The sequence below is a fragment of the Diadema setosum genome, chromosome 19 (assembly GCF_964275005.1).
Source record: "Diadema setosum chromosome 19, eeDiaSeto1, whole genome shotgun sequence".
Classification (NCBI taxonomy): Eukaryota; Metazoa; Echinodermata; class Echinoidea; order Diadematoida; family Diadematidae; genus Diadema; species Diadema setosum.
In genome coordinates, this window is record NC_092703.1 from 3,290,689 (window position 1) to 3,310,743 (window position 20,055).

Here is a 20,055-nt window from a genome sequence, read left to right on the forward strand (position 1 = left end):
AGGTTTGTTAATTACCCCCCCCCCTCTTGTTCACCGCTTCCATTTTCAAGTTTCATTTTACTCTGACGTATTTAACAGGGGCGGATCCAGGAATTCCGTAAAAGGGGGCACCTTTACAAAATTGAAGGGGGCCGCAAGCGCCCCGCTTTATTTTTTCGTTTTATTTCCTTTGTTTTAACAAAACTAAGGGGGAGCCCGGTGCGCCCCCTGCCGGATCCGCCACTTTTAAAAGATCTTCACTATATGCTATCTTATGCAAATTCGATGATATTTTAAAGCTGCGTGCTTCAGAAAGCATTCAGGATGGCATAGATAGTTCATGTAAATTTATATTGCGCAATTCTTATAGAAAATTGCATCGCGATCCATTATCATGAATTTCGGTAAAAGTCAACACAAATTCTGCAATCAATTGAATACAAATATTTTCAGAATTTTCCATTCGCAGAACGGAATGTTCAATCAAACCATTCGACCCCAAAACTTTCAAAATAAAACAACAACAGCAAATTGGATGCATTTTCATTTGACTGCCCAATTCCATTCCGAAAATAAATGGTACAATCATGCATCTCCCCCCCCCCCCACACACACACTCACTTTTCCCTCCTGAAAGAAAAAAAAAAGGGGGAGGGGAGAGGCAAAACTTAAAATTAGAATCCAAAGGAATGAGTCACAATTACAATTTCAATTTATTTTCATATTTCTCGGTGAAAAAATACATCAAATATAACAAAATTAAATGAAGTACATGATATCAAGCTGGAGACATACATAAAATATTGCAAATATATAAAACATAGTGGTCGATCTATCCGAGGTTTGGAATCTGTGAATGAATGCTAAAGAAATATATGAAGGAACCTACTTAAATTAATTTACTTGATAGTGAAAAGGTCAGAATATTGCATCTCATAGTTTGCGTGCGCATTGTTTTACATCGAGTGAAGGCATGATCACTAACTGCTGCATGTAATACCCTCAGCAAGGGATGCTTGTGGTTGGAAGCCACATTTTAATTCACAGAAACCATTCTTTCACTTTCACCCTTACTTGCATACACGCAAATGTATGAGTTTCGCAGTGCATATAGCAAACAAACTGTTATTTCTTCTGTCATTACTATTATTATTGATATTAATCTTTCCCTCGTTACCTTCCTGTTATCATGTGGTCGGGATATGACAAATGTAAGTGTAAATACCACGTTTCCCACGCACACAGAGACAGACAGACACAAAAACACGCACACGCGTACTCACATCTGAATGTATAGAACTATCATGATAGTAAATATACGAAGAGTCTAATAATGCTAAAACATGTAAAGAATATCTCATGATAGTACTGCACTCGTTAGGTTATAACAATTAAGAATATTTATATTACATACAAATCATATAATTTATAATAGGTATCTGAAGACATTATTAAAATCATCACGTTTATATTTCAGTCATTTTTCTTCGTTTCTCGCAGATTCATAAATAACCCATCCTCATTTGAGTTGATAAAAGTGAATATAATTGCATTTAAACTCTTCATAATTATAATTTGAAGCAGTTGCGTTTGCGACGTGACTTCATAAAAGGTTTGGGTAAATCAAAATTTAGGCAATTGTATAATCTATTAGATTGTGAATTTTGTCTATAATAATACTGCGTCTTGACAGTGTACATTCATATTTTGTTATGTTAAATTAAAAAACAACACTTTTTCAGATATCCAATTGAAATGATTTGATATGCTAAAGAAAAAAAAAACGTTTTTATGTTCTCTGTAAGAAGCTCACCATCTATTCGCGAAAAAAAATATCCCACACGACCCAAAATAAATAAATAAATTTAAAAAAATCGAGGTTGGCCACAGATTACAGGACAGTGAAAGGTAAGTTTGACATAGAATATTAAAATCGCGCCGCAGTCAAATGAACAGAGTTAGAATTCGTCGATCTTGTATCGGCTTGATAATGCAGAGATTTGGGTATTTATCTCTAGCGTTTCATCAATTCTGTTGCCTCTACGTGTACGGTAATAAACTAGCTTCATGGAGCCATTGCACCCCGATTTCACATGGGTACAAAAAAAAAAAATACACTGTACTTATAAAGAAAATTTAACATAATTATTTTTACTTTTCTCTCAAATCAAAAGAGCATTCGACTTGCCTTTTTCAGAAGGTAAAGGGAGGAAGGAACATTATCCTTAACATAAGTTAATATCAAGACAAGGGAATCACTTCTGCCTCCCCCCCCCCGGAAAAAATTCAAGAAGAATACTGTTATATGTATTCATTTTTGTTAATTTTTCTTTTTTTAAATTAAATTGTCGTTCTACGCACAAGGGTTGAAAGCGTTAAGTGACGACCGCCCTCTGTTGGCACTTGCACAGCATAGCAGTAGACCGCGGCTGCTATATAACTGATGAGAAGTCGGTCATCGTTTTCAGCTGCATGCATTGCACTGCATTGCACACGCATTATATCTAGCTAGTTAGCTAGCTAGCCCTAACAAAACAACGTTAGAGCTGCTGTACATTCGTTGGCTGGCAGCACTCTTCATTGACATTGTTACCGGCGTGTGGAGAAACCATTCGTTTTTCTCATTTTTTATCGTGAAGATGTCGTCGAAAAGTGACCGCCTAAAGCGATCACACAGGTCACGGTCACGAAGTCGGAGTCCTCACAAGAAAGAAAGATCCTATCGATCAGAGAAGCATGTAAGTTCTGATTCTAACAAGTAGGCCCTATGAAGTAACACAGTAACCGGTTTTAGAGTATGACCAGTCGCCATATAACCTACGGCCTACTCAGCAGGTACAGCGCATTTGATTATTTCAGTGGACATACATGTAACATCAAGAAGAGAAATGTGCCTCTTCATGTTAATCTTAGATTTGGGTATCAATCAATGCCATTGGTGTTTTAAAATCATTAAAAAGTCTTTCAATTACAGTAAAAATTATCATTTTTGTTGACTTTGCGAGATCTTTAAAACCATCATTTAATAAAATGTAAATTTGGTCTAGGAACCTGGCTACATGTGGGACTGGAAACAATAAATTTCACTTAAATGCAAATTATAATACAGTGGATTCCTTTGATGTTTTTTCCTCCAAAGTTTGCTACAGGGTAAAGGATGAATACATTTTGATATTCTGGATGTCATGTGATATTTTATCATTATCTACAATAACTATAACAGTTAGGGCCTACACAGCCTGTTGAGTCACTACACTGTCACTGTTGCTGTGCACTTTCACACGGCGTCTGGCTACTGAATTAATGGTTGTAACAGAGTGAAATGATGATGTGCATGTGCACTTACTTACTCTGGACAAATGTAACATTACTAACCATAATGTTATGATTTAACCAACCCTTTAAGTAATTGGCAACTCCAATTCAGTGGGTGTACTCGGTACTAACTACTATTAATACACACAGTAGAGATATTCCACTTGAGAAAAGATGACTTTAGAGACAAAGTAGACGTCTACTGTATACGCCAAATATTTCGGGAGGTTTTTATTTTCGCGAATTTTGCGAGTCAGGTGCTATTCACGAAATCAAAGACACGCGAAAATATTGACTCTGATCCCGGTGTGGATGTGACGTACGCATGTATTTTCTCCGTTCAGTACCGAAATCCGTGATTGCGAATTTAACCACTCGCGAAATCGTTGGGTATTCCCGATTTGCGAAAATTTAGACTCGCGAAATGTAGACCTATGGCATATAGGAACCTACAGTACTTTAAGACGGCCATCTTGAATTTGCCTGAATAAATTTTGAGATTACACTTTGAGGAAGGCTGTTCCATGTCCTTGTAGACTAGTTTGAGGGGGAAAAAAAAGAAGACTTCCAGTGTGTATGTTGGCCTAGAAACTACTACTGTATTTGATACTGTAACTGCCACTGGTTCAAAATCTTTTTAGAGTCTATTTACTATCATGTTTTTGTCACTTCAGGAAAATTATCACAAGAGGGGCGCAGCAGAAGAGGTGGTCCAGAGGAAAATAAAAACGGAACCCGCTGATAAAGGTTACCGAAAGTACGAGAACCCTAGCAGGTGGGCAGAAGATAATCAGCCGAGGCAGGACCACGGCAGGTCGGAGAGGGACAGGCACCGAGATCGAAGAGACAGGAGGCCAGAGCAGGAGGTGCAGATCAAACAGGAGCGAGAGAGAGACCGCAATGATGAGAGGAGGAGGGAACATCGGCAGCAGAGGGGGGATGGTGATCCATTCCAATCTGCGGCGGCGGCGGCGAATGCCCCCGCCGGGGAAGCAGCAGATGGTGAGAATGCACAGACCAAGAAGGAAGGACCAAATTTTGGCCTCTCGGGGGCGCTCACAGAGGACACGAACACATTCCGCGGCATCGTCATCAAGTACAACGAGCCGCCGGAAGCGCGCAAGCCCAAGCTTCGCTGGCGTCTCTACGTGTTCAAGGGCGAGCAAGAGCTTCCAACGCTGTACATCCACCGACAGAGTGCGTTTCTCCTGGGCAGGGAACGTCTGATTGCCGACATACCCATTGACCATCCCTCTTGCTCGAAGCAGCATGCGGTCATCCAGTACAGGTTGGTGGAGTACGACAGGGACGATGGCACTCGGGGGAAGAGGGTCCGACCCTACATCATCGACCTCGAGTCGGCCAATGGCACCTTTCTCAACAACAAGCAGATAGAGCCCAAGAGATTCTATGAACTCCAGGAAAAGGATGTGTTAAAGTTTGGGTTCAGTTCGAGGGAATATGTGGTGCTCCATGAAAAGGTGAGTACAGCAGAACTGGAAGACCAGGGAACGTTATGATGAATGCCGCCTCCGAATGCCCAGTTATAAAACTCATCTCCTGAAAGCCATCCCATCAATGGTCGATCTGAACAAGAACAATCAAGCTTTAGCTATGGCCATAGATTCCAAAGACAGGATAGTCTTACATTTGTGCCAGTATCGTAGACTATAACTATCATTCAGGTACAAGTGAGCCTAAGGGACAAGTTCACCTTCATATACTTTTGAATTGATATCATGCAGCAATCTTTGAAAGTTTGAAGAAAATCTGACAATCCGTTCAAAAGTTATGAATTTCTGAAGTTTCTGTGCTGCCACTGCTGGATGAGAAGACTACAACAGCTCGTGATGTCACATGTGTAGAATGATATAAAGAAAAGAAAATGAAAATTTGACATACATGTATTCTCATTTTTCTCGCATAATAAAAGAGCACTTGAGTTGCCTGTTTCAGAAGGCAAGTACAATAATATCATTCTTAACATATATATCTGTGACAAGTTGAGGGAATTTAAAAAAAAGAAGAAATTTTGTGAAATTCTCGTAGTATTTTCCTCTTGTTCTATGCATGTGACATCATAAACTGTAGTAGTCTTCTCATCTATCAGTGACTGTGCAGAAACTGCAAAATTCATAAATTTTGAATGGATTATCCAATTTTCCTTAGACTTTCACTACTAATATTTTTGCTTTCACTCAGTCCACATGTTAGGGTGAACTTGTCCTTAAAGGGACTGTACAGTACTGGTTGAGGTAGGGATTCATGACGTTGAACATTCCTAAGTGAGATAATGAAAAGCCTCTTATGAAATATGAAAGGGCATGTAATTTTAAGAAGGATTCAACGTTTATTTGATGAAAATTGGTTTTCAAATGGCCGAGATATCCAAAAAAGTGCTAATAATAAAAGGCGACATGCCCCAACTTTATTAGTATCTCTTTGTTTTACCTTGTTTTTGGATATCTCAGCCATTTCAAAACCGATTTTCATCGAATAAACTTTTGATACCCCTTAGAACCGCATGCTCTTTGACATCTCATAGAGTGTTTTCTGAATATCTCACAAAACGTTAAAAGCTAAATCTTCACCTCGACCAGAACTGTACACACCCTTTAACATACAAACAACTGTACCTCCAAAGTATATGTGACTTGGTATTACTGTACATGTATCAATGGACCAATGTTGTTTCAGGCAACCATTGAGAATGAATGGTTGCGGTGTGACTTAGCTTCTCTTATTATAAGACCTCATTATCATAATTTATTTGATGCTGGTTAAAACAGACATTCAGATTATGTGTCTTACACAGTACAAATACAGCCTTGTAGTCTTACAATTTGACAAGTATTTACATGTACCTCTGTACACTGGCTGAATTCATTGTGTATGTGTTTGAGTTGCAAATGCAGAGGAAAGATCACTATCATTTTCATCCATGGGTTGATGTTTTGTTATCCAATGCAACGCAGTATTTTTTCAAGGAAAATACTGTATACCGGTATGCTGAATATTTTGTGATGTTTTTGTTTTCATGAAGTTCAAGAGTTGAGTGTTATTCCCAAATTTAAAGACACACGAAAATATTAACTGATCCTGACATAACTGTGACGTACACACATACAATTCTCCATTAACTCCACAGTCATGTATTTAACCTCTCTTGAAATTGTCGGGAGGTCCCGACATGCAAAAAATTAGACTTGCTGAATATATGGCGTACAGTACAGTAGTGGATCAAGTCCAAAGGTAATATACTGTGTACGCCGAATATTTCCTGAGGTTTTTATTTTCGCGAATTTTGCAAGTCCGCTGCTATTCATGAAATTAAAAACATGCAAAAATATTGAATCTAATGCTGACGTGACTGTAACGTACGCGTACACATTTCTCCGTTCAGGACAGGACTCCACGATTAACAACTCGCGAAATTGTTGGGAAGTCCTGATTCGCAAAAATTTAGACTCACTAAAAAATATGACGTATACAGTACACTAAGTTACCATGTAGCTGATGTGATGGTGGCTTTACACCATGCATGGCTGTCAATAACGTTGTAGATGGGATGCCGGGATGCAGTCATAGTTGGTGGAAGGTGCCCTCTACAGCATTAGCCCCATCTGAGCAGGCCCTCAAAATGTACCGGGTAATGATCTGTAGACGCTGCTGGTGTTCTTTGCAGGTTGCTTCTTGCAAGATGAGATCAAGTGATTGTGGGTAGTTCATTCATCAAGTACATCATGTGTGGAATGCCCAGTCATGTCGCTGAACTTACAATGTATCAAGCTCTTTTCATCAGCATTTTGTCACTCTTGCAAACTTGATTTAGTTGGAGGTAAGCAAGTCCACTCAGGTGTAGGAATGTGCCTCAGCTTCAACAAGGCCATTGTGACACAGTGGGGATTAGGGGGGTTAAAGGACAAGTTCACCTTCATTAACATAAGGATTGAGAGAATGTAGCAATATTAGTAGAACACATCATTGAAAGTTTGAGGAAAATCGGACAATCCGCACAATCCGCTCAAAAGACATGAATTTTTGAAGTTTTTGTGCAGTCACCGCTGGATGAGAAGACTACTGCAGTGTATGAATAACTTATATAGATGTCACATGCGTACAACAATAAAAGGAAAATATAAAGGGATTTTCACAAAATTTCATCTTTTGAAAAAAAGTACACATTCCCTTGACTTGTTACCGACATATGTTATGGGTAATATTATTCCCCCTGCCCTTAGAAAGAGGCAAGTCAAGTGCTCTTTTATTATGCGAAAAAAGTGAAAATATGTTGAATTTTCTTTACATTTTCCTTATACTGTTGTACGCATATGACTCATAAGCTGTAGTAGTCTCCTCATCCAGCGTTTCCAACACAAACATTTTAAAAATTCATAACTTTTGCATCGATTGTCTAATTTTCCTCAAACTTTCACTGATGTGTTCTACTAATATTGCTGCATTCTCTCAATCCTTATGTTTATGAAGGTGAACTTGTCCTTTAAGTAATCTCTGTTCTTTGACAATCGGTTTCTAGACATCTTTGCCAATCAGTGAAGAAAGCTCTCTGGCACATGTGCTATAATGTATCAATGACTATTAAAAGCGCCTTAAGAATTTAAATTGTTGGACAGTATTCCCTTGTGGAATCATTCTCTAGAACTGAACATCATAATCATCCTGCTTTACTCTGGATGAGAACTTACCCCAGTGTGTGTGTGTGTGTGTGTGTGTGTGGGGGGGGGGGGGGTTATTTCCAGATTATCACACAATGTGCCACAAAATGTCTACAATTGTTCGAACATAAAAGCTGAAGTTACCTACAATGTGTATATACCTGTACATTGTACAAACCTTGTTATGACAAGATAGTCTGGACTGCAAGAATTTTGTTTTTCCTAATGAAATCTTTCTACAGACAAAGTAAAGAAGGGAAATGATGACATTTTATTGGTAAAATCCAAATCGTACTACTGTAATGAAATGTCTTTGTATCTGTGTTTGTTGAAACAATGGGGTTCACGTACATAAAGGTGGTAAGGAAGAAAAGTCTTCTTGGATTGCCTGTGCAGTAAAACTTGGATGTAATGTGTTAACTTTGTGCAAGTCCAATATCCACCCAGTTAAACATTGTACGCACAGCTGCATGTTGAATCTTTACTTGGTAATGAATGGCTCGAGTGCTTCGAAATGCAACTGTAAACGGGATGTTGATAGAAATTTTACAGTTTTGTGACCTGACAAGACTTCTGATACCTCGTATATTCTCTTTCTGTCAGATTATTTTGAATACATTGTAATGAAGAAGCAGTGCTAAAGACTGTAAATACATGTACATGTACAATGTAAATTTACCTGTAAATTCACATCCTTACAGCAAGTAAAACAAACAATGCACTGAAAATGATATCGAGTTTAGTTACATGTTGTGATATTGGTTTTGATGATTATCTACTTGTGACATGGAGTGATGCCATACATGAATTTCTGGGATATCCCACATGTTAAAGGGATGGTATTGGTTGATGTGAGCATTCAGCTTTTAACTTTTTGTGAGATACTTAGAAACCACTTATAAAATGTTGAAAAGCATACAATTCTTAGAAAAATTCAAAGTTTATTTGATGAAAATCAGTCTTCAAATGGCCAAGATATCCAAAAACAAAGTAAAACAAAGCAATCCTAATAAAGTATGGGTCCCATTTTTTTTTTTTTAAATGGATTGTTTTGGATATCTCAGCCATTTCAAAACCACTTTTCATCAAATAAACGTTATATTCCTCTTAAAATTATTTATACTATGCTCTTTCATATTTCATGAAGGTTTCTCATTATCTCACACAAAAAAGCTGAAAACCTGAAGCCCCATCTCAACCACAACCATACCATTCCTTTAACTATTACATGTACAAACTCTTTAAATGTGTGTATACAATGCCTCACTAAGAAACACAAACACAGCAGCAAAACCAACCAACAGAACAGATTTACGTCTTTATGGTCAATCTAAATTATCTATATAGGACGATTTTAGCGGCACATTAAAAACGAGTATTGTAGTCCGCTCAACTTTTACCGTTCAATATCAGAGCATATTGAACGAAACGCATAGGCCAACGTATTAATTCCCCATAGGCTACCGTTGTTACTTGCCGTTCAAGATCATACCATATTCAATTCTGTCTCGTCTATTGCGCGAGCGCTTGCTGAATGCGCAAACGCTTGCTACTAGTGCGCGTCGTTTTTGTTACAATTCACAAGCGCGCAAGCATCTTGCTAGTTGTTTGTTTCATGTACGCAGTTTTAGGGGCTTCCCCTTTTCAGCGCTGGGATGTGACTGCCGAGTCAACTTCAAAGACGAGTAGAAGCTGGGTAATTTTGTGCAGTTTATGCTTGCTCTACTTGATTGTATAGATGATAATAATTATATTGGATGGCCTTGATTCGTGGAATACAAGGGAATATTGCACTCGTTAGGGCCAATATTGCACTCATTTTCGATTCGTGCAATATGGCCCTAACTCGTGCAATATTCCCTGATATCCCATTCATAGCCATCCAATATAATATAAATATCACATGACACATGCAGACAGTACTAAATTTGAGACACAGTTCCATCTTTACTTATGTACAACTGTAGTACATTTATTGTAGTTTTTTGTACACAGCTTTCATATTGCAGCACAAATTTGAATGTCAAAGGTATGGTGCATAAAATGGTCCAAGGTACATTTTTAGTGTAAGACAGTATCTTATGTCTTCTGACTCGAAGAAACAGCAGATAATTAGTGAAAAAAATGGAGAAACAGTCATTCATCATGATGGAATGCAAATATGCAAAAGAAGGCTTTTTTGTGACCTGCTTGAGGAAAATATTAAATGAAAGAGTACAATGAAAGCTTCTGTCATATAAAATTTTGTTCTTTTTGTTTTCTACCAAACATAAATTGTCCAGGAAAGTCTGTTTGTAATATATTTGTAACAAGATGACAGAACTTTTTTTTTTTTTATTTACATAAATGTACAAAAATGTACAATGTTAGCAACATGCCAGATATATTTAATAGTACAGCTCTATACTGTTTAAGTGGAATTTTTTATGCGGCTGAGTGTGAAAAATTACTTGCGTGTAAATATCCACTTTTTCAGTATTTCCTTTTGAATAAATGGACAAATAAAAGAAAGTCACATTTATGGTCTCTATACAAAAATAAATAAATTATAAAAAAAAATCCTGACATTACAATACAGTGTACAGTAACCAGACAAATCCGTGAGTCTGAGTTTGTTTTGTGAGTTGGACTCTACCTACAATGTACATGCACCTTGGTATATCAATAGTCTTTATTGAACAGCCCTTTATCTGTGAGGAAGACACTTATATTTTTGTACATATTAACATCAACATGCTTTCATCTGCAGCTTTCATTTACTTCTGAAGGATTGACAAAAACAGATATAGAAAAAAAAAAAAAGGTGGGGGGATCCCAGATCTTTCATTGCATGTGGGCAAATCCCATTACAATAATCATACATCAATAAACTAACAGAGGGGAAAAAAATCAAATAGACAACATTTAACATGGAAACACAGGGGAAATTACACTGTAAAAGTGTGTTTTATTATAAGTATTACGCATGATTTCTTTGACTTCACTATGACACCCTGTGTCCGAGTCCTAAGAATTCAGCTTTGTAATGCCAGTTGAAATGATCGCAAGGATTGTAGCGCTCTCACACCCTCAGCTTTCAGCTTCTTTGCTGCCTCCTGATGGGTCAGGGATTTCTCCATCGCACCAATAATCTTGTCCATGCTCTCCCAGCCACTGCAAAGCAGACAGATAGCAGAGAACAAGAGTTATGACACGGAACGAATGCTTTACTCAAGAAATGGCTTATCATACACATTCCTGAGTTAAGGTACATGTTACCTGCAAAACATGAGGAACGCAAATGAACTGATTCAATGAAGAATACAGAGAGACTACTTTAAGCTTTGCAGCAATTTCGTGTGTCTGTGTGTGTGTTTGTTGATTTCAATTTGCAAAATTGTCATCACACATTTTGATAGTATGTTTTCCTTCGCAATTCATATTTTGAATCGAATGGAGGAAAGCATACTAATTATGTTTGTTTTTTTTTTTTTTTAGTTCTACTCTATCTCTCCTTTTTAAATCACATTAATCTCTTTTTGTGCTTAATTACAAAAACCATACTATTTTTTTGTTCTCTGAGAATTAAAGGATAACTGAACCATCAATTGTAGATGTTTCAGATGTCACATTCCCCCAACTGAGGCAGGATATCCCACAATGAGGAACTACTGTGCCTCGATTGGTCCTCCTTTGACAAGGAAGATGACTGTAAACCAGCTGAAGAGAGGCCCTGCTCCGCCTTAAGCCTTGAGGTCACCTTAACTTCTGTGAATGTTACACTTACCAACCCTAATGATGATATTAATAAATGGGAGAAAATATCGCAAAACTAGGAACTTTCACCCATCATCAGATCAAACTACAGTGGACTCCCATTATAACAAAGTCATCGGGACTGACAGTTTTCTTTCATTATATTTAAATTTTGTTATAACCCAACAGGTAAACCTGCAATAAAGCACATAGAAGTAATAATGTTGCAGCCTGAATTTCTATTTCGTTGTAACCGGAATTTCGTTACAACCATGTTCCCATAACGGGAGTGCATTGTATTGGCATGTGTTCACAAAAATAAGAATGCAAGGTGGAATAAAGCTTCTTCTTTTTCTGCACTGATAAGAATGTTTCTATCAAGCAAGAATGGTTGTCCGGTATGTAATAGCCCCATCTGTCCTTGAGTTAGACAAGGGGGCCTTGTTCACAAGCTTGTAGATACCTGGTTTGATGACGGGCATGAAGCCACACCAGGATGCTGCTCTGGTTAATGAGGTAGGTAGCACCGTCTGCAATGTCACATGCCTTCAGGATCACGCCAAGGATCAGCTCCTATGTTACGAAGATTGGAAGATAGAAGAAGAAACACAACTGGTGATGGAAAGAAATCTACATTCCTTACTCCTGCCACCAACTTTAGTGGGTGAGGTTAAGAGGTAAAAGCATAATGTGTGTCATTTCTAAGAGGTTTCAGCATTTTTGAAGGTATCAAATCAAAGATAGCTTGCGAGCTTGTGACTTGTCAAATTGGCTGAAAATGAGGGTAGTCATGTCTGGCAGTCTTTGCTGTAATACTTTCAAATTACGGCTAAAATGCTATTATGAAAGTGATACAGGAAAGGCTTGCTATTACAAGGACCAAAAATCATCACTATATTAGGGTGCAATAACAAATAAAAAAAGTTGGGAAATGCAAAATCTCCATGTTGTAAGAGGGTATTATTACATCGGACCTCTTTATAACAAGGTTCCACCAGCTTTGCTTTTAACAGTCAGGGCATCACTACTGTAGAACTATAAATTTTTACATGCATGAAATTTTCACAAATTCTGTGAAGAGCCAAGATTCACAAATTTAATATGCACGCAAAAAGTTCTTTTATACACTTTAATGCACTGAATGCCAGTGGCAATTGGCAAAATGTTATGCCACGCAAAAGGCCATCGGCTCGAACTGGCAGAAATTAAATGACGCAAATATTTCTGGTTTCACAGTATCTCAATGAGTGTCTGACTCTGCAGCTGCTCTGCCCAAAACGGTATAGAAGGAACACGACTTGTACACGAGGAGTTTGCTTGCAAAATGGGTTAAGAGCAATTTAAACATTCTAAAGTAAGTCCGTCATCAGACAGAGCAAAATAAAACCTTACAAGTGATACCTCCCTTGTTACATAAAGAGGAAAACTCTTGACATTATGATTAAACCATCCCATATTTTCTTATTAGGTGCATTGTCTTTTAGCAGCTTCAACTGCAAATATATGAAATTACGAAGAATGGAGTTAACTCCTTTTTACGATCAAACTCTTCACACATCTTATTGGCAGTCTTGAAGCCTGTGGTTACAACAAGAGTACGGAGCTTTCTGAGGATGACCTACCCCAATTGCTTTCTCACACAGTGGTGAGGCGTAGAAGGCAAGGAGAGTGTGGAAGACGCCGACCTTCTCACACATCCGGAAGTCGGCGGGACTGCGCAGTCCATCTGTCAGCAGCTGCAGCATCCAAGTCTTCTCCTCCTTATGCTGCATGGGGCACGGAGAAAGAACGGTGATGAATGATGGATGATGCAACTACTTCAACTTCTACTGCTAAGGATGTCAATGTCGGTGCAGACATACAAGTAGTCCCAGTACTACTGCTGCTGCTGCTGCTACTGCTACTGCTGCTACTACTACTACTACCAGTACTCTAGCATTTAACAATTGAAAACTTCTGGACATGATTCAGTTTGATCAAATTCACGGTCCCATGCCGTGGCTTCACAATTACACTGAACACAAACCTGCATGCCAGACCCAATGAATAGCCTCGGGAACAGCGGCACGACGACGGTGTTGAGATGTGGCTTCAGCATTAGGTATGAGATGACGATTGGGTAGAGGGCGCTCTCTGGCTGTAGCATCAACCGAATCGCCTTGGCAACAAACAGCGTCAGGACGGAAGGGAGTAGTTGATTTGTGGTGGTCACAGAATTCTTCAGTATTTCCAGGACATAGGCAATCTGGGAAGATGAGAAATTGATAAGAGTCTAATGAATAAAAAAATCTGGACAGTCACAAAATTGGAATCAACATTCAGGTTTTATCCCAATGGAATCCTATTTTCTTTGCTCATTTTTTCCACTAACATTTAGGCTTGTTACACGATCTTTAGAACTCGTACTGTTGGCTTGGATAATTCAGAGTTTAGGTTGTGAGAATGAAATAATTACTGAGCAGACATATGGCAAGTCATGACACTCCAAATTATATTTCATCAACACTTCACTTGAGTTAAAATGCAGAAAAAACTTGTCAGGATGTTTCAAATTTAAGTGGAAAAATATCATGATAGTTTAGTCTTTGCTTCTATATCATTTGACAACCTGCTCCTTTGTTACTGACATGTACTCTAGGCAGGAACTTTTGACAAGAAAAATAATAAATGAGAGAGAAAAAAATGAACTTCATCAATATTTAGGCATTATGAAAGTCTTCAGTTATCTGTGCATTTATGCATCTGTACTGACCTCTCGCCGACCCCTGAACCTTGCCCCTTCCAGGTGATGGCAGAAGGAGGAGAGGGTGTGGTATCCAGCCCTTCTGATGTCACCATGGCAACTGGAGAGGGATGCGAGGGTGAAGCCCAAGGCGTTGCACTCAACAAACATTTCACAGGGAACAAGGTTCTCTGCGACAAGGATAGAGCAAACATTAAAATGTCCATGCCATTTTAATGGAATCAATTAGTATATTCCGAGCAATTAGTTTGAATAGTGATGCAGATCATGACGATATTGAAAATAATGTCAAATTAAAATAGTAATAATTTCAGTGGCAGATCCAGAGGGAGGCGCACTGGGCACGCACCCCCTCTTTATTTTTTGTTAAAACAAAAGAAATAAAAAGAAAAAAAAATTGATGACATCATCAACCATGCCCATTATCATATTACCCCTCTCATCTTTGTTATGATGATGATAATGTTGACGAGGAGGAGGGAAATATCATCTTGCTTATTTCTATTCTTCTAGTAGTGCTGACTACAATTCAGAAGCAGATGAGACTTTTGTGCTGTTCCCTGGAAATGTGCATCCCTGAACACAAAATTTGTGAGCCAAACTTCTGTATTTCTACACCTTCTAAGAAATATTGCAAAATCTCGGATGCATTGAAGGTTCCGTTGATTTGGTTCTAGCCCTGCATATAAAGGATTTGTGAAGATTCATACCTGGGCTGAGGAGATGACTGAACAGCGGTAGGAGAAAGCTTGGGTCGTAGAGGGTAGCATCCTCCAGACAGTCACTGGTGACCCCCTCCTTCAGGTCAGGCTGGATGTGAGAGATGATGACGGTAGAAATGCACTTTTACTGCACTTTGCACAATTACTATGTATTCCTACGAAATCTCCCTGTCTGCTATTCTCACAAGGCTTCTATATACATCAAGTATACATTACAATCCTGAGCATATCTTAAAAAAAAAAAAAAAAAAAAAGAGAGAGGAAAATTAGTAAGTTATTTGAATTTTTCCCAAATGAAAATGTGAAAAGAGTATTTGATGTACCAAATTGATAACTTACACTTTGATTTCATTCAAAATGGGACCTCAGGAAGGTATTGTATATTAGTAGCATTTACATAATGAACGTGATGAGCATAACTTTCTTTTGGGATGTTTTGATAAAGGTAAAAGCGTTACTGAAATAGCACAGGTTTCAATACCGTCCATGTATGTCTAAAGTAGAGGATGAAGAAGTGTGATTGTATAGTCGTTGGTTGAGAAAGATACGGGCGTTAAGGTGTCAATAATGCCATAGGTTATGGGTGCCTTAATTGGCACAATGTGCCTGGTTGATACCATTAGCTGTCTATTGCCAGTCACCTTGAGTAGACCATGAAGGGTCAGCATCTCCCGTCCCAAATATTCCCAGTGCATATTTGTGGCAGACAACTTTACCAGGTTTGTACCCTGCTCTCTTTGTGATGAATGAATGAATGAGACCTGACCTTTTACATGCAGTAGTTTTGACTCTATCACACAAGGGACCTCCACATTTTTTCCTATCTGAGGGACAAAGTGTTTTGCCCCTTACCAGAGGGGATGGCATGGTAACATATACAACATTGCTCAGTTAGACTCACTAGGGTTCAAACCTGAGACAGTTGATTGCAAATACGCTATCTCAAAACCAATAATCCTTGGTAAACCTTTATAGGCATTTTTCATACAAACATTTGAGCGACAAGAGCAGCGCCTAACAGGCAGCAGCAGTGTTTCCAGAGCTCCTGAAATTTCGGATATTTCGTCATTACTGTGTGATAATCTGAGTTACATCGAATAGTAGATTGTTGTATATCACTCTCTGACTCTTATGGACCTTTCTGAAGGTATGTAGTGGAGTGATTTTCTAGAAATAACCAAACTTCCCTGTGCTGTTTGCTAACGATTGGTATGCGAAATACACATGTATAGCAGCCATTACACAGGGGCACAAGCTAGCACCCCTCCAGTCAATGAGCTTAGCCAACCCTGACGCGCAACACAATTGAACTTGGATCTGATGAATACCATCACTTTCTTTGGACCTTTTCATGATGAAGCCCGAGTCACGCTTTAAAATGCTTTACGTTCTACATGCGCTTTGGCTGTTACTGTGTGTGTCGAACCAGTATGCATCTCTCACTGGCAAATACTGCATTGAGGCGCCATTTGCCCAAACTCTACGCCATCAAAAGTTCTTCAAATTGATGTTCTTCAAACAACGAATCCCGTACTACAGTACTCATACTTGAATACGGAGCACCTGTTTTCAGTGGCAGCTTAACAAAAGAAGGAAGTGATCTCCTTGAAGTCATTCAAAAACGGTCTTGCAGGATAATACTAGGCGACAACTATACCACGTATAATGAAGCACTTGAAATTTGTTCCTTGGATACGCTCAGAAACAGGCGAAACAAGCTTTGCCTGGATTTTGCTACCAAAATAGTCAGAAACCCATTGTGTAGTGATTGGATTCCTGTTACTCAAAATGTCAACTACAGCCTACGTAAAAGACCTAGATATCGACAATTTAACTGCAAAACAAAACAGTTTCAAAGTAGTGCCATTCCCTATCTTATACACTTATTAAATGAATAGCATAGTTTTGTTTAGTTTGTTTGTTTTGTTTTATGTCTCCTTCATAAAGTGCCACAGAGTATTTATCATTTCCCTCATTATGCAAATTATTATGTGCATGATTTGTGTTGCCAGAGAGTATACCATCAATATGAAAAAGATTGTGGACCACAGAGTCAAGGGTTTAATGGTTTAATGACAAGGTCAAGGGTTTAATGATAAGTTGAAAGAGTATATCGTCGGTTGAGAATGATAAGGGCGTTGAGTTGCCACTAAACCCATAGTGTTCAAGACCACTTAACGCCCTTCTCATTCTCAACAGACGATATGTCTAATTGTATCCGGTATTCTCGGACACGGTTCAAAATATTTTTAATGTTATCTTTCAGTGTTTTGGTGTTTTATTACGTGAGATCAAATTCTGGTACAAAATGTGCAATAATATCATACAGAGTGTTGGTTACATACAATAGAGTCTATTTGCTGGTTAGATGTACGAGAGAGTGTGCATATAAGTGGAATGAGAGTTAGGAGAGAGAGAGAGAGAGAGGAGAGAGAGAGAGAGAGAGAGAGGAGAGGTGGAGAGAGAGAGAGGGTGATAGATGTGCAAATATCAGACTTTCTTAAAACGGTTTCAAACAAAATGGTTTCAAATAGTGCTATTCTCTACCTCATACATATATAAATGAATAGTACAGTGTTTTTTTTTTCTTTGTCTGTTTTGTTTTGTTTATGTCTCCTTCATAAAATGCCACAGAGCATTCACTATTTCCCTCATTATGTGAAGATGTAATTTTTGAAAGTATATATACATATTGTTTTAATTATGATGTGCATGGTATGCGTTGTCAGAGAGTTTATTATTGATATAAAAAAGGTTGTGGATCACAGGATCAAGGGTTTAATGACAAGTTGAAAAAGTATAATTGTATCTTTTTATATTATTATTCTTAAAAACGGTTGGATTTTTTTTTTATAAGGTTATGTTTTAGCATTTTGGTGTTGGTTATTTGTGAGATTGAATTTTGGTGTAAAATGTGCAATAATATAACACAGAGTGTTGGTTATAGAAACAATAGTATATATTTGTTTGTGAGATATACATATTGTACGTGAGAGTGTGCGTAATAGTGGAATGAGAGTTAGAAGAGAGAGAGAGAGAGAGAGAAAGAAAGAGAGAGAAAGAGAAAGAGGGGGAGAAAGAGGGGGAGAGATGTGCAATTATCAGATGCTATTTTCGTATATACAATGCACATAATGCGAATCATTGATTGATTGATTGATTTGATGTAATGCGCTGTGTATAGATTGAATGTATTCTGATATGGGAGTTTATGTATATTACGAAGAAAAGATTGTGAGGATTTTTGTTTTCTTTTTAAATCAAACTGATTATCTTTGTTGTGTAAAATGTGTTGATTTGAGCCTTATGATTATCTGATTATTTTTGTTTATTTGACTATCTTTGATCATTTTTAATAAACTGATTATTTTTGTTGTGTAAAATGTGTTGATTTGAACCGTATGACAACACAACATCTGTATTAATTAATAAGTATAAATGACCGGTATATATAATTAATATAAACTCATTTTTTTTTAAAATAATTATTGAGAATAGTAATATATTGTATCTGTAATATCTGATTTTGTTTTGTATTATAGGTTAATCTAATTGTGCAATGGTTCTGATGAATAAGATTGACCCTTTGTTATTTTAATGTATTTTTTTTCATCGCTACATTGTATTTTGTGAGTATTTATAATGTATACATGGCCATTGTTAACAATGTCTGTAATTCAGCCTCCGGGCTGCGAAAGATATTGATTAATAAAACACCATTTCAATTCAATTCAATTCAATAGGTTCATCTATAGAAAACATCCAGTCCCTATTTCATAAATATCCAGCTGTTACTATGGAAAACAAGGAAAAGTAGAAATTACGCGGTGCGTAATATATGTCCCCGCCGGAAGTAGCATTTAGTAGCAAAATGTACAATATAGGTAAAAAGATCAAGGTCAAAGGTCAAAGAAGTCAAAGGTCAAAATTCTATGTAGAAGTTTTGAAGCCCTCACCTAGTGCCATCACATAAAGCAAACGGAATCGAAATCGGATTAGAAATGGCGAAGGAGTAGCATTTTGTAGCCAATGTACAATATAGGTAAAAAATCAAGGTCAAAGGTCAAAGAAGTCAAAGGACAAAATTCTGTGTAGAAGTTTTGAAGCCCTCACCTAGTGCCATCACATAAAGCAAACGGAATCGAAATCGGGTTAGAAATGGCGAAGGAGTAGCATTTAATAGCAAAATGTACAATACAGGTCAAAAATCAAGGTCAGAGGTCAAAGAAGTCAAAGGTCAAAATTCTGTGTAGAAGTTTTGAAGCCCTCACCAAGTGCCATCACTTAAAGCAAACGGAATTGAAATCGGGTTACAAATGGCGAAGGAGTAGCATTTTGTAGCAAAATGTACAATTTAGGTCAAAAATCAAGGTCAAAGGTCAAAGAAGTCAAAGGTCAAAATTCTGTGTAGAAGTTTTGAAGCCCTCACCTAGTGCCATCATATAAAGCAAACGGAATCGAAATCGGGTTAGAAATGGCGAAGGAGTAGCATTTTGTAGCCAATGTACAATATAGGCAAAAAATCAAGGTCAAAGGTCAAAGAAGTCAAAGGTCAAAATTCTGTGTAGAAGTTTTGAAGCCCTCACCTAGTGCCATCATATAAAGCAAACGGAATCAAAATCGGGTTAGAAATGGCGAAGGAGTAGCATTTTGAAGCAAAATGTACAATATAGGTCAAAGGTCAAGGTCAAAGGTCACAACTGAAATTCTTTATAGAAGTTTCAAAGCTCCCATGTAGTGCTATCATATAAAGCAAACAGAATCAAAATCGGGTTAGAAATGGCGAAGGAGTAGCATTTTGAACATTTTGATCACACACGGACGCACGGACGGACGCACGGACGCACGGACGGACACACGGACGCACGGACGCACGGACGGACAC

General features: G+C 37.9%; 2 protein-coding genes across 2 annotated transcripts in view; one reads left to right on the forward strand and one right to left on the reverse strand.

Moving 5' to 3' along the window:
- Positions 1–2,587: 2,587 nt before the first annotated feature.
- Positions 2,588–5,090, forward strand: LOC140242794 (smad nuclear-interacting protein 1-like). The gene is made up of 2 exons (XM_072322550.1): positions 2,588–2,717; positions 3,969–5,090. Exons 1-2 carry the CDS (start codon positions 2,619–2,621, stop codon positions 4,812–4,814), a joined length of 945 nt encoding a protein of 314 aa, XP_072178651.1. The 5' UTR covers positions 2,588–2,618; the 3' UTR covers positions 4,815–5,090.
- Positions 5,091–9,921: 4,831 nt separating this feature from the next.
- The window catches only part of LOC140242898 (nucleolar pre-ribosomal-associated protein 1-like), a 42,659-nt gene continuing 32,525 nt past the window's right edge, over positions 9,922–20,055 (reverse strand). Inside the window, exons 24-29 of the mRNA XM_072322645.1 lie at positions 15,159–15,258; positions 14,458–14,618; positions 13,732–13,950; positions 13,328–13,471; positions 12,169–12,278; positions 9,922–11,123 (exon numbers count right to left, since the gene is read on the reverse strand). Of these exons, the coding sequence (XP_072178746.1) occupies positions 10,985–11,123; positions 12,169–12,278; positions 13,328–13,471; positions 13,732–13,950; positions 14,458–14,618; positions 15,159–15,258 (873 nt within the window). The 3' untranslated portion in view covers positions 9,922–10,984. The remainder of the gene's footprint in view (positions 11,124–12,168; positions 12,279–13,327; positions 13,472–13,731; positions 13,951–14,457; positions 14,619–15,158; positions 15,259–20,055) is intronic.